The 14,338-nt window shown below is 42.8% G+C and overlaps 1 protein-coding gene across 4 annotated transcripts in view; it reads right to left on the bottom strand.

Moving 5' to 3' along the window:
- Positions 1 to 1,294: 1,294 nt before the first annotated feature.
- The window catches only part of Med23 (mediator complex subunit 23), a 51,427-nt gene continuing 38,383 nt past the window's right edge, over positions 1,295 to 14,338 (bottom strand). For all 4 annotated transcript variants that reach the window (XM_028766494.1, XM_028766496.1, XM_028766495.1 and 1 more), the window contains 9 exons: positions 13,198 to 13,368; positions 12,596 to 12,812; positions 10,922 to 11,158; positions 9,504 to 9,669; positions 8,823 to 8,895; positions 7,583 to 7,797; positions 5,051 to 5,171; positions 4,066 to 4,197; positions 1,295 to 2,290 (listed from right to left, as the gene is read on the bottom strand). In XM_028766494.1, the coding sequence (XP_028622327.1) occupies positions 2,126 to 2,290; positions 4,066 to 4,197; positions 5,051 to 5,171; positions 7,583 to 7,797; positions 8,823 to 8,895; positions 9,504 to 9,669; positions 10,922 to 11,158; positions 12,596 to 12,812; positions 13,198 to 13,368 (1,497 nt within the window). In that variant the 3' untranslated portion in view covers positions 1,295 to 2,125. The remainder of the gene's footprint in view (positions 2,291 to 4,065; positions 4,198 to 5,050; positions 5,172 to 7,582; positions 7,798 to 8,822; positions 8,896 to 9,503; positions 9,670 to 10,921; positions 11,159 to 12,595; positions 12,813 to 13,197; positions 13,369 to 14,338) is intronic.

Below are 14,338 nucleotides of genomic sequence, written 5' to 3'. Positions count from 1 at the left end.
AGGAATTAGAGGAATTAAAAAAGAGCTACTAATATGTATCAGAAGTTCACCTAATGTCACCTAGGCTTTGAGAAGCCCAGCCTCTCATCCGTAGATCCCTCATTGGCTGAAATCCTTACACATCCTAAAACTCACCTTGGCTCTGTAATGAGACAAGCAAAAAGGAACTACAAGTGCGATGGACTGTCATTATCAGAACAAGTACAGCCATGCGTGTCTGCCCTCACCTCAACTTTCCAGCAAAGGCAGGGAACTCAGGAATGAAACTGGCTCCACAAAGGGATTTTTGGTGTTTTACCAGCTGCACGTTAGTAAGGCTTGACCATCCAACTTTTCATATGCAGTCCTAGAGTATCAGCCTAATTACTGCCTCTATGATGTTTGAGATAAATACTGAGTTATTTGTAGAAAATTACGATGTACCTTTAAAGTATCCTGTACAATACAGTGGCCACATGTAGTAGTTATTTACATTAAAGCTTAATCAAAACTTAAAATTCAGTTCCAAATGTTAAATCTTTACTAGCCATATGCACAGGGAGTTTTGGCACGGCCATCATGCTGGGCAGGGCTGGTTAGACATGAGAACAAGCGCCCGAAGTCAAATTTTACTCTACAATTACTGTAGCGATTTTTTTCCTTCAAGTTATAAACCCAGAGTTCTGTCTTCTATTAATGTCTCTGATAAGTAACTCTAAAATTCTATTCAGAAAAAAATTTGATTTCTAATTTTTAAGCTAGAGGGAAATATGAATTTTTTTTTTTTTACAAATTTACTGGAATGTATATGCCCTTGAGAAAGTTGTAAGACTGCTTTTCATTCTTTTGTCTAATGTCAATATGTATAATTATATAGAATTTTCATATACATATCAGTGTCAAATGTTCCTATTCTAGGATCTCAAAGGAAAGCTATTTAGTCCTTGTGGCACAAAGACTATATTGAGATTATGGTAAGTATAACATCTGGAGCTATTCCAAAAGTTTCTGGAGAACACTGAGACTATTTATTATTAGCTGAGAAACATTAATGATAGTGCTACATAATTTTAAGATAAACAAACATGGCAAGTAAGGCTGTAGTGGCTGCAGGGACCTGAACTGCAAAAATAAAGGCCTGGGGGGACACACTCACAATAAGGATCTGAAATGCAGTGGCTGGATTCATCATAGTTTTTACGGAGAGTAACTCGGGGTTCCCAGGTGACGATGCTAACATCTGTAGTGCAGACACTAAGGCAGTCAGTCTCCAGGCCGTAGGAGCGCATACTAGGTCATTAAAGAAACAGACAGCTTATTTCTTCAACTTTACTAGCTTCAGAATTTTTTAAATTAGCCCTTCAAATTAGCACATCAAAATCAAATAAGCCTTAAAGAACTAAAATGTGTACTATATTTAAAATTTGTCAAGTTACAAAAATTCTGAGAATTTGAAGACTGAGGTGTGCACAGCCCCAGAGAGGCAAACTATAAGTTATAAAACAGTCGATGAATCAAACGTCTGAGCATGGCTTTAATAAATTTATAAATTTCAGATGGTTTCTAGCTCATTTTATACAGAAAGCTCAGACCAAAGGCAAAACTCTCATAATCTACTTTGGTAGAAACTTTACATCATTTATTTGGAACTATTTGGAAATTAAAAATTTACAATAAAAATTTTATAGGAAGTTAAAAAAAAAAAAAAAGAGTATGAAACTTCATTTGTTCTTGTACTCCCGAGTGAAGTATAAGGCCCTTTAATGAATAAAAAGGCTCTATTTGGAAGGATATTCATGTATAAAAGGGTTTGTAATGACCATTTCACATGTGTTTAACATAATGTATACGAGATGTGAAGATGTCACTTACGATAATTTAAAAATGGCTGAAACAGGAAATCTCAAGAGTGCCTGGTAAAAGCCACTTAATTACAGAAATGCCCATGTTCCTAGGGACTTGACTAAATTGATATGAATATGAACACATGTAGCTTACTTAATCTCTTAGAGACAAAACATAGACAGAGAGAAGGGATTCAGTATTTGAATCAGAATAAACCAATCTGAACATGGCAGGTGCTCTGGATTCACCAGCACTGTGTTCAGATTTAGACGCGAGTCCACTCCTCTGCATGCCTTGGGTTTCACTGAGTCACTGGCAGAGACGTTGGCACCTGGTTAGACTGAGGTGCTGGAGACCCATTGTTGAGGGCTTGGGGCGGCACTGCTGGCTCCATCTTGCTAATGTGTGTGATGAACCGAAGACGAAGCTTTAAAGCTGGCTTTAAATTACAGATAATCTTCTCTACCTAAGAAGTGAGAACACAATTAGAGAAAACCAACGTCCACATTTACTGAGTGACATCAGTTGTCAACAGTACGCTATACAGGGGGTTTGGCACACAATTCTTTTCTTACACAGGCAAGCACATGTGTACTCCACACACATTGTGTATGTGCATGTGGTCTGTACATGTCTGTCTCTGTCTATACACGCACTTCAAGAGCTTATGACCCATCTACCTGCTAGTTATCCTGCTCTCCACAACTACAATTGCTCCCAGTAGGAGACAGACATCTAACAACTTGGCTATCCTCCCGAGAACCAGAAAGCATCTGCAAGCATTCTCTTCAAGCTGTCTTCTTGGCTTTACACATGGACTCATCACACTTGTTAGGACATAACAGCACTGCATGCTCAGAATGTGTTAAGCAGACAGACAGACGCACCAGTCTCTCCCGGCTTTCTCAGCCCTAATGCTCTTTGATCTCAGGGGAAGGACTGGGTTGCCAGCAGTTTCTTTTTGCTTTATTCCTGTATCAAAGGTTAGGCCCAAATAGAGAGAATACATTTTTGGTTTAAAAATCTTCATTAGTTCTGCCCATTTTTGTGTGTGATAACAGAAACAGACACAAAAAGAAATGCTTTCTTTCTTTCTTTTTTTTGGGGGGGGTTGGGTTTCGAGACAGGGTTTCCCTGTAGCCCTGGCTGTCCTGGAACTCACTCTGTAGACCAGGCTGGCCTCGAACTCAGAAATCCACCTGCCTCTGCCTCCCAAGTGCTGGGATTAAAGCCATGCAGCACCACCGCCCGGCCAAGAAATGCTTTCTTTTGGGAGGGAAAGTGGTGACTCTGACTTGGCTGTGAAGGTATGAAGGAGCACACCTATGAAGGAGTCTTCCTGTCATCAGCTCCAAGGAGCGGCTCCTTAGCCCAGCACTGAAGCTGACACAACAATTACCTTTCTCTGACAGAGCAGTGAGTACAGTCAAAGAACAACACATACAAGTGTGGAAATGTTACAAAGAAACCCACTGCTCAGTACCGTTCACAGAGTAATTAAAACAGAAATTCAACCTGGCAGAAAGGGAACAGCAGCCAGGCACCGAGAAGAGGGGTGCACTGTAGCTATCTGCTTCATTGACACCCCCAAAACAGCTCAGTCAGCTTCCTACATACGGAACACACACACGACTAAGGTCTTCCCACCTCTAGCCGTCCAGTAGGAAGTGCCTCTTCCTATGCGGATTTTGGCAGTGCTTATGCTGTGTCACGTGACAGGACAAATCTGACACTTGGGAAGAAAACCTTCTGAGCAGTGGGGATGAGCACATTCTCCTGGGACTCTGTTCTTCAGGTTAAGAACCCTCACGCTCGTCAGAAACGCTCAGGAGCCAGTCTCTGAGCAGCCTGGCATGACTCGGACCACTGTGTGTTCTGCGAGGGGGACAGGAGTGTGGTGGGGAGGGAAGCCTCTTTCCCTGAGAACACACCCCCCTCAGGTCTTCCTAGCCGTACCACACCGCTTTTCCCAGGTGAGCAGACTATTGAAAGAGATACCTATTCACTGATGCCTTAGAGGGGTTTCTGATGTCCTGCTTCAAACATCACAGAGAAAGCTAAGAGATCATTTCTTTATCACTGTATCTAAAATTATGTTCTCCGGTGGCCTTAAGAGGTCAGATCCCAGATACCTTACAAACCAAACCAAACCAACCCAAAAATCCCAAGCACAAATGTCCATCACCATGTCCTAAGTTTGATAGATTAAGCACCACTAGAAAGGGAAAACAACTAACTTACTTGCTCTTTCACACTGTCTCCAGTAAACATATACTTCATGTGATACAAGAAGTCGCAGATGGGGTCCATGTAATTTAAGTGTGTGCTGCACTGGTCCACATTCAACAGCATGTTATAAAATGCCACTCCAATCTATGTGACAAATAAGTTAGGTTATTTAAGTGACTAAATGATCCAATAACTCAACCCAACCTGCCCAATCTCCCACACTGGCACATGGGACGGCACTTGTGCCAGTCACGGTCCATGCATCTCTCTGAACATAGGACACAGTCTGCACTCAGAGTGGAATCACAGTGCTATGCTATGGCCTAACTAGAATGCCTCTCTACAGTTACACTCTCTTAGAGTGGGATCCCCTACTAGACATTACCTCACCAATAACGCACTCCAGGGATGCTTAGGCTTAGTGTGCTTCCTAGCTCACTTGCTAGGTAATTAAAAAAATAAAAAAATAAAAGATTTGTCTATTTTATTCTATGTGTAAGTAGACAGACCATGTGCATGCTTAGTTCCTAAGATGCCAGAAGAGAAAAACTGGAGCCCCTGAAACTGGAGTTATAGGTGGCTGTGAGCTGCCATGTAGGTGTTGGGAATTAAATCCAGATCCTTGGCAAGGGCAGACAGTGCTTTTAACCACGGAGTCATCTCCCCAACCCTGTGGTGGCTAATGATTTTAAAAGTTCTATTATTGCCCATTTTCTTAGAAATGCTTGACTTCCTCTAGTCCCCTTACTGTAAAGTCTCACACACACTTCTGTGCCTGAAACTCTGGCTCCCTCCTTGAGTACAGTTATTTTCCCGTCTCTCAAGGTCAGCACATCATATACTCAACATATACTAAACTTCCTGCAGGCACACTGAGCCCCTAAGCGATCCCAGACCCCACAGAACAGACACTACAACTTATGGCTGACCTCCACTGTGAAAACAGGTGTCCAGAAAGAGATCTTTCAGACCTACACTAGCCCGGATGATACCTTACCTCGATCATGCATCGGGTTCTCTCCTGTTGGAATCTCTGTAAAAATGGCCCCACAAGATGGTACACATAAAGCAACTGGAATTCAGTCTTCACTACGGGAAGAAGTACTTCAGTGAGAAACCTGAAGGTTGAAGATGAAAACCTCCCATGAAGATCAAGCAGCTAAATCCTTTGAGTTATGTTAGCACACTGTCCACAGTGTGGAAGAAGACTGAAAGCCTCCTTTCACCTTTCTTCGCCAAGGCTCCCTTACTTCTGGTAACAATATTCTTTCTTTCTGTGTACGCGTATGTGAGTGTTGTGTGCATGTCTGTGGGCACAAAGGTATGTGTGTGCAGAGGCCGGAGGAAGATGTCAGGTATCTGCTCTGCCTCTCTCCTTCTTCCCTTAGATGGGCCTCTCATTGATCCTGGAGCTGGGGTGGCATCCAGCCGCTGACTGTCTCCACTCTTCCCCAGGGTACTGAGGTTGCAGGTCTATGTGCAGCCATGTCTGACTCTCTATGTGTGCTCTGGGGATTTGAACTGAGGTCTTCACGTCTGCATAGCACACACTCTGTCCATCTGCATGACACACACACTCTGTCCATCTGCACGACACACACTCTGTCCATCTGCACAGCACACACTCTGTCCATCTGCACGACACACACTCTCTGTCCATCTGCACGGCACACACTCTCTGTCCATCTGCACAGCACACTCTCTGTCTGCAAGACACTCTGTCCATCTGCACAGCACACACTCTGTCCATCTGCACAGCACACTCTCTGTCTGCAAGACACACACTCTGTCCATCTGCACAGCACACACTCTGTCCATCTGCACGGCACACACTCTCTGTCCATCTGCACAGCACACACTCTGTCCATCTGCACGACACACACTATCGACAGCTGCACTCTCTTTATGTCTGCACGGCACATACTCTCTGTCCATTTCCTGGTAACAATGGTATCTGTAAATCTTGCATATCTCACCTGGTCTCATTTTCAACTGACTGATTTAAATTCCTTTAGATTTCAAAGTAATTCTTATATAGAGTACAGGTATTAAATGACAGGTGACTTATCTAAAAAGGAAAAGAGAATTTGCAGAAATGCCACTCTCATGAAATTTAGATCTAATTGATAGGACTTTACAATCAGCAAAAATAATCTACAAATAGGTTAAGTCCAGTTTTCAGTTCAAAAGGCAATTTCTGTGATATACTCTAGGGCACAGATCTGAATAAGCCAACTGAAAACACAGTGGAAAAATGAGGTATCATTACTTGCACACATAAGAAATTAAAACAAACAATTCTGTATGACAGGCCTATTTCTGATTTTAGGCCTATGGCTGATTTTAGGCCTACAGTGTGTAAGCAGGGCTGCCCCTGACATCTCCTCCCTTCTCTAAGTATAGAAGGGCTGTGGCAATTCTAAACTTGTGAAGGTGGGGATAGAGGCCTGACCTCCAGTATTTGAAGGAGACCTTGTAATGGCTCCAGTCCCCCTGTCGTTGTCCAGTGAGGCATGAGGGCCATACCTGTCCCGATGTCTTTTTCCTGGAGAGGGGATACTTTTGACATCAACCCCTATGCAGTCAGGCTTGTCCCTCAGGGAACCCAGAGAGATATTTTTATCTTTTATTGATATTCCTTTGCAGTGCTTAGCCTCGCAGCCTAAGCAAGAATTCAGATCGCCTGACAGAGGGGGTTCTGGGTGGCTCCTCTCTGCTTGGTCTAGGGGCAGAAGTCCCCCCTTTTAGGTTGGGTGGAGATGGGTTTTGGAAACACCCTGTATAAAGTAACAACCTCATCTTGAGTCTCGTGGTCCTCCATAGCTAACTTATGATAATGTTATCTGAGTAGGTTTTGCTACCAAGTTATTTATCTGTTGTATCACAGAGTTAGTCTGCCTATTTGAGAGCCAGGGACCAGCAGAAAAAAGCAAAAAGAACCCAAATAATGGTCCCAAGATGGAAGCAAATAGGGTTGACAACCTTGGAGAGGCTGCAAACCAATTCTTGTACCAGCATTCATCTGTCTCTTTCTCTCTCAAGTCTTAGGTCTCAGTGGAAACACATTAAAACAGATGGCTATAAGCAAATGTAAACAGGCAGCTTTTGTGGAAATTTATAAGCCTGAGTAGTCATAGACCTTGTAAATAGGTAGCCTTGGCAGACAATACCAACTTAGATAAGGACAAGCGAGTCATAGGCAGAGTCATAGTGACTTGTCCCCTGAACCTTCACCCAGCCGATAGCCGGTTCTGAAGATATCTGTATTCCCCCTGAACACCCACACTCCAGTGTCATTCCCTTCCCCATATCCTGCCTTTCTGTGTTTATACCCCTGTGTGAATTAATTATGATTTGAGAAAAAATTAAAACAAAAACAAAAACAATTCTGAAATAAAAGAGGTTTCTGATTAACCAGGGCCCCCAACCGTCTGAAGCACACTTTGCAATTCTCATGAGTGGGAAATACCTTCCTCTAAACCAGACTTAGGAACAGAGATGCCAAATCTCTTTAGGGAATCCCGCTTACTTTGGGATAAGCGAGAGCTGCCCGATGCTGGAGTGGTGCCACACGGCGTGAGCTAGCGCTAATGTATAGCTGCAGCTCATCTCGGAGTAGGACTGGTGACAAGCGGTGAAGTCAAAGAGGCGGAACGGGTAACCAACCCACTCTGTCTCTGTCGTCAGGCTGGAACTGCTGATTACACTCACAATCCGGTCATGAAGCACAATCCAGTACGGCTCCTTTAAGTTAGAGAAAAGTCTGGTTAAAAAGATACCAAGTATCCAGCACTGAACCTGAAAGGTATCTGCTACTCTGCTGCTTTCGCATCCACATTAGTTTCCCATTTGTCTGGCTTGTATGTGTGCAAGGCAGAGCTAACTGTCTCTGCACTGATCACCCTGACCTGGGGAGAGGTTGCCTTCAGTCTCTGCAGTGTATGAGTTAGTGCCTGAAATATACTACGCAGTCAACTGACTTTGCTAATCTTTATAATACAGAGAACCTGGGACATGTGTAGAAACAGAAATAAACACCTGCATTCTGATTTGAAGGCATAATAACAAAACAGAGTCACAGAGTTACCCAGCAAGTATAGAGAACACAGTACTGATCAACATTATTTAAAGCTCAAGAGACAAGGAGGAGATCAGGGAGGGAGAAGTCACATGGGCTGCAGGAGCTGGCTGACGCTGGAGGAGAGAAGTGCGGCACAATGTCTTATTTACTAACATTTCTCAATGAGCACAGTGTGCAGGACTGTGGATACATAGCATGCTAACTGGACCAAACCAAACCAGACTATGAGACAGGAATGAAGGATGGACAGGGGAGTTGCTACTGGCAGAGAGAGCTAAGTCTAGCAGACACATTTGTAAGTGACAGAAAATGACAAGGATAGTGAATGTAACTACATGTATGTGTTGACACGGTCTCATGAAGCCCAGGCTAGCCTTAAACTGATGATGTAGCTCAGGATGACTTAGAAGCTTCAATGTTCCTGCCTTTGCCTCCCAACTGCTGGGATTATGGGTATGTGCCACCACACCAAGTCCCATGCACTCAAGCCCAGGGCTTTATGCACACTAGGCAGGTGCTCTACTGACTGAGCTGCATTTCCAGACCTGCTATAACATTTTAAAAAGCAATGGCATGAAAGACTGAAGAAGGAGCCGTTCATTAACTGGCATGAGCTCCTGGGGTAAGCTTACGCTGAATTTCTCTGGTCGACAGTACATCACTAGGTACAAACCAGTTAGGAACTCACTGGGAGGGCTGTGATGATCAGGCCAATTGCATTCATCCACGCTGTGATGTTCTCCCTTGGCACTAAGGGCTGGCTGCAAGCAGACAGGAAAAAAAAAAGGTGAAATTATGAACATATTCTATACACTTGACTAAGGATCTTGGTTTGTAAACAAGTGTAATTAAGAAGATTCATAACCAATCAACTCCAAATAATAATGGACTTTTTATTTGAGAAAAAAATTAATATACACAAAATAAGTCCTTTGTATGTGTGTCCTTTAGTAACAGTTGTGAAGCTGAAAAAGACTACTGAACTTTATTTATACCTTCTCCCAATCAGTACTCCCTATTTTCTGCTGATCTTTTAACAGGGAAGTTTTGGAGTGTAGGGTGTAGCTGTGGACTTAACCCACTGTCTAGCACTTGCTGAGCAGATGCTCTAAAATCAAGCTCTACCCCTGTTCCTAGTCATCTGTAAAGAGACTTATTAGTGACAAGCTAGCATTATTACTAACTTAGTCATCAAGCAGGTTATGAGAGGTAGAATGTGAGCAATCCCTGGTCTAGTGGATGTGACCAGTGTCCACTCTCTCACACCTGCATCTCAGAGATGACGGCTATTATGCACGGTGCTCACTTTGGGGCACAGGTCTGACTGACAGCAGTAAACAGACTGTGACTTCAGGGAAAGAACACAGACCTTTTCAGGACGACATTGAGAAGAGCATTCCCGACATCTCTGCCTGGAACTGCCAGGGCCATGAGTTCCACGCAGGTCACATGCAGAGCATGGGCGGCAGGGTTGGGGAACTCATTGAATCTCCAGTCACAGTTGGGGAAGGGTCCTGGAGACTTGCCAGCCATGGGTGCAGAAGATTAAGGCAATAACAATTTGATTCTTCTGAGATTAATGGTTCATACTTATATAATGTTTACAGATTTCATAATGTTCTAAACATTAGCATTTCATTTGATTATCAACTGATCTGATTATGGGCTGTCAAGAAGTGATTTATCTGCAATTAAAACATAAAAGGATAAATAATACAAAGCAAACACAAGATAAGTATCATGAGATAAGTGTTGCATGACTTAGCACACCGAGCAATACCCAGAAAACAAGTGGTTGCTCTTACACAGGGACTCCCAGAACACACGGTACACCAGCAGGAGACAGAACGACGTGGCCTCGGGCTTCTTTATCCTATTTCTTTTATAGCTACAGGGCAACTTCACATAAAATTTTCTTTAAAATGAGTAATCTTGCTACCATAGGAAATACATTCCTTTGTTTAGGAATGGTATGCAGACATGTTATGCAGGATGCTGATAACAGTACACACGAAATCAAACTCAAGAAATAAAAACATAAATTAAAAATAAAAAGCAATAGCTATTTAGTTCAAAGTTTGACTGCTGTTTATTAACATGTATGCTGAAAAAGTACTCAGGGATTTAATGTTTCTTTAATTTATTAAGTGAGGTAGGGTCTTGTTATCTTCCTACCTCTGCCTCCCAAGTGCTGGGGTTACGTGCTAGTATCTGCTGCCATACCTGGCTTTAAAGGATTTATTTAAAGCAACAAGACTAACACGCTCCAGGAGCAAACTGACACCTGCACTGTAAGAGACTGTGTACTAATATAAAAGTAGGATTTTCTTCTTTGAGACAAATGTCTTTAACGTTTGTTCTTAAGTTTGTGTAGCAACAGAGAAAATTCCTATGTCTGGAATGATGATGCAATTAAAGGTTTCAAAATTTTTAGAGATGAAAATGATAAAGGCCACTTTTAATCCTATCACATGTGAGGCAGATCTGTGAATTAAGGCCAGCCTAGTCTATACAGCAAGTTCCGGGCATCCATGACTACACAGTTAGACTGACACTGGGAGATCTGAGGATGAGTACAGTGTGCGCTCATAGCCTCGGTTCCTGGTGGAGCTGAGGCAGAAGACTGACCAAGGCAATGAGTCTGAGGTCAGCCCAAGCAACTCAAAAGAAAATATTAAAAATGAGGTTTTGAAATACATAAAAACATTACCTTAAAAACTGCTCTTACAAGCTAAAATATTGCTATTTATGGAGAGTCTGGAAGAAACACGATGGAAGAAAGGATATTGTCTACCAGTCGGCCAATCAGCTTGCAGTAGTAGGAGTCCTCTGGAACCCAGGGGTTGTCCTCCCGTGCATTCATAGCATGCTTCAGATAGGTATCACTGAGACACCAGCCCTGTGGCCGGTTATCTTTGAGGGAGCCAATTATTGCATGGACAAGTTTTCGTTTGAGATGGTCACGGTTTCTCAGGCACATTTCATAATAGTGCAGAGTATTATACAGATAAGTCACTGGCCGGTCTGCCAAGACAAAAACGGCTCAGCATGTTTATCAGGCTACCGACAAGTATGAAAGTGAATCCTGTGCTTCCACGACTACCCAAAGACAGCTCAGAGGATTAAGACATTACACCACACTCTGGACCACTGCATACAGGGAGTACTTTAATCCTAAATCAGGCAGAAGATTTCTAATAATATACACTATACGTAAGAATGATCATCCTGAGCAGACAATTTCACCTCTGCAAATTTACTGTACAAAAATTAAAGAAAGCAACAAATGTCAAGTGCAGTCCTATTCCCACTGTTCCCAGTCTGTCAAACAGAGGACTGAGAAATTATCACAGAGAGAGGCAGAAGTCTTCAAGTACTGACGTTAATAATCAACCTCAGCACAGGAGATTGAAAAAAGAACCAGGTACAGAATGCTGCAATGTATTTATAACAAAACAAAACAAAACAAAAGTCAAACAGTAGGAAACCAGAGTGACATCTGACGACCACGCAGGCAACTGTAACAGTGGCATCTAAGGAACTGTCGCAGTGCTGGCTCGGACACTATGGCCAGCTGCACACACAGTGGGAGTTTTTACTGCATACCTATTAGGTACCATGTTCCCATGTCTCCTAATCCAAAGCACTGTTTTTAAAGGCATTTTCCCTTGAGGCCGACACTTACTCTGTATAGTAAAATACTGCTTTTAAGGAAGATGTTGTAGATCAAGGGACCAGTAGCTGCCACTAGACACTTTTCTCTGCAGTGGCTTTCACATTTGAGTCATGGGCTGTACCATGCCCTGGTTCCCAGTCTTAAGACCAGACTTTCAATGGTCTCCTAAGCAAGCACAGTCCAGCAGATCGTGCTCCTGGCTCCCATGTCTTCATCACATGGCGCATAGCTTTTTAAGAGGCTAATACCCATCAGAGCTGTGAGGTAGCTTTGAGACGTGTTCTGAGCCACACCTTGACCTCATCGTTCTAAAACAATGACTCCCACATACCCATCTTACTTGGTGACTTCCAAGACCACCATCTTTAGGTTATAAAACTGAAACTGGCATTTAATGTGAGCCTGCAGTCAGATGTGCTTTCCTTTCCTGGCCTTACGGTGAAACTCGCAGATAAACATTTTTAATTCAGTCCAATGAAGCAATCTTCCTCCAAATAGGCCTTTTCCTTCCACCACCACAGTTTCCCCAAAAGATCCCTTATGACTCGTGTATGCTTATGTCCCTCCTGCTCAGACTGTGTATATTAGAAGCTCAAACTGCACTTCTTAGAAGCCTGCCAAGATCCACTTTGTTTACAGAGAAACCTCGTAGCTCTATGCTTATGACACTTGCATGACTTCACCCTGCAACACTTCAAGCCTGCAGAACCACTTTTACCACATAGCAGTGCTCAGCCTATCTGTTCATAAAGGTGTCAGATAGAATTACAAGTGAACAAACTCACCATGGAATTTATATAAGCCCCCTAGGTGATCCAGGAGAGTCTCTAGTGATTTGGACACTGGAAGCAACTCTAAAAACCTGTGGATTACTATATCAAATACTGGAAGAAACCGGAGACACACATTCCCAAAGTAAATGGGCAGATAGGCGGATTGGATTGGTACGGGAGGGTCGACCTGTTCTGCCAGGCCTTCAAAATACAGCTTCTCAGGATATTTCTGTAGGTGAAGAGACAGACATTTATTAGAGTATCTCCAAAAAGCAAGCTTAAAAGAGCTCTGAAGAAAATGAAAATATTAACTTTTAAATAAAAAATACTTTGGCTATTTTTTTGGTATTGAGCAAAGCACATGCTCCCTAAATCAGCAACACCCCAGCTCCCCAAGAGTCATACCATACTAATTTATTATTGCTATCTTCATGTCATACCAAATCATGTCGATTAAAAGTCCAGTTACTCTTATTCATCAGCATAACTTCACAGCTAATTTGCTTCCGTACAGATCATAAAAGAAACACCAGCCCCACAATGCAAACAGCCCAATCAAGCAGCCATTCCTGCTGCTGCTTTGGAGAGTGACCCAGACCAGTTAGAGTGGGTACCTTGTGGTAGCTCATGTGTTTGGTGTGCCAGTCACTCTGGAGCCAGTGCTCTGGGGAATTCTCCTTCACAAAGTCACTTACTCGGTTTCTGAAGTCATTTGGTTTGAGCAACAGCAACTGAATTATGAAATAACAAACCTGGGCTTCATTTCCTTCATGACTACGCATAGCCTTTGGAAATAAACAGAAAAAATAAGTAAACCTGTCCTATCTATATAAAATTATATTATAACTATTTCCTTAGATGTCTGGTCTACCCCAAACCAATTTTTCAGTATTCCTAAAGATTATTTGACCCTTTTTGGCCTACTTGTGGTTCACTATTTCTCCTGCTAGGAATGTTCACCTTAAGGTAAACCTTTCTTTGATGATGCATCATTTAGGGTCATATGATGCCCACCATTTTCTAACGCTAGTTCCCTACATCACTACATTACCTTTTCTGGGTAAACTTGTCTCAGTCCCCTACTACACTACAACTACCTGTATGTTTACTCGTCACAGACAAGAGGTCAGGGTTAATGAATGAAGCCATTATAAATACTACCAGCATGCCCTGGCTGGCCTTGGGCTCTCGATGTGGACCAGCCTGGCCTTGAATTTATGACAATCCCCCTGTATCTGCTGGGATTACAGGGATGTGCCAACATACCCAGGCAGTACTGATTTTTAAAAAGTATATAATTTCCTAGTCTAATTCAGTCTTTTCATAAGGCTTGAAGGGCTGGAGTGTTGGCTCAGAGTTTGGAGCACTGGCTGCTCTTGCAGGCAATGTGGGTTTGATTCTTAGCACCTACAGGGCTTCCCAGAACTTTCTGTATCTCAAGTTCCAGGAGATCTGACATCCTCTCTGGCTTCTATGCACACTGCACACATGGTACACAAAGACAAGCGCAAGGAAAACACTCATGCACATAAAAATAAAAACAAATCCTAAAACAAACAAACTATCCTAAAACAAATCCTAAACTATCGACCTTTGAGATACACTAACAGGCAGAAGCCAAGGGAGCATGTGGAGGATGCTGGGGACACATGAGAAACAGTCAGACTCCTGACTACTGAAGAGAGTGATTACATCAGCTAGCACTCTACAAAGAAAGGCAATAGCTTTACACTATTTCTTGACCTGTAGCCTCTG

Source organism: Grammomys surdaster, unplaced genomic scaffold (assembly GCF_004785775.1).
Source record: "Grammomys surdaster isolate TR1022 unplaced genomic scaffold, NIH_TR_1.0 168, whole genome shotgun sequence".
NCBI classification, from domain to species: Eukaryota; Metazoa; Chordata; class Mammalia; order Rodentia; family Muridae; genus Grammomys; species Grammomys surdaster.
The sequence above is the reverse complement of the archived record's forward strand: the minus strand, read 5'-3'. Positions and strand labels throughout refer to the sequence as shown.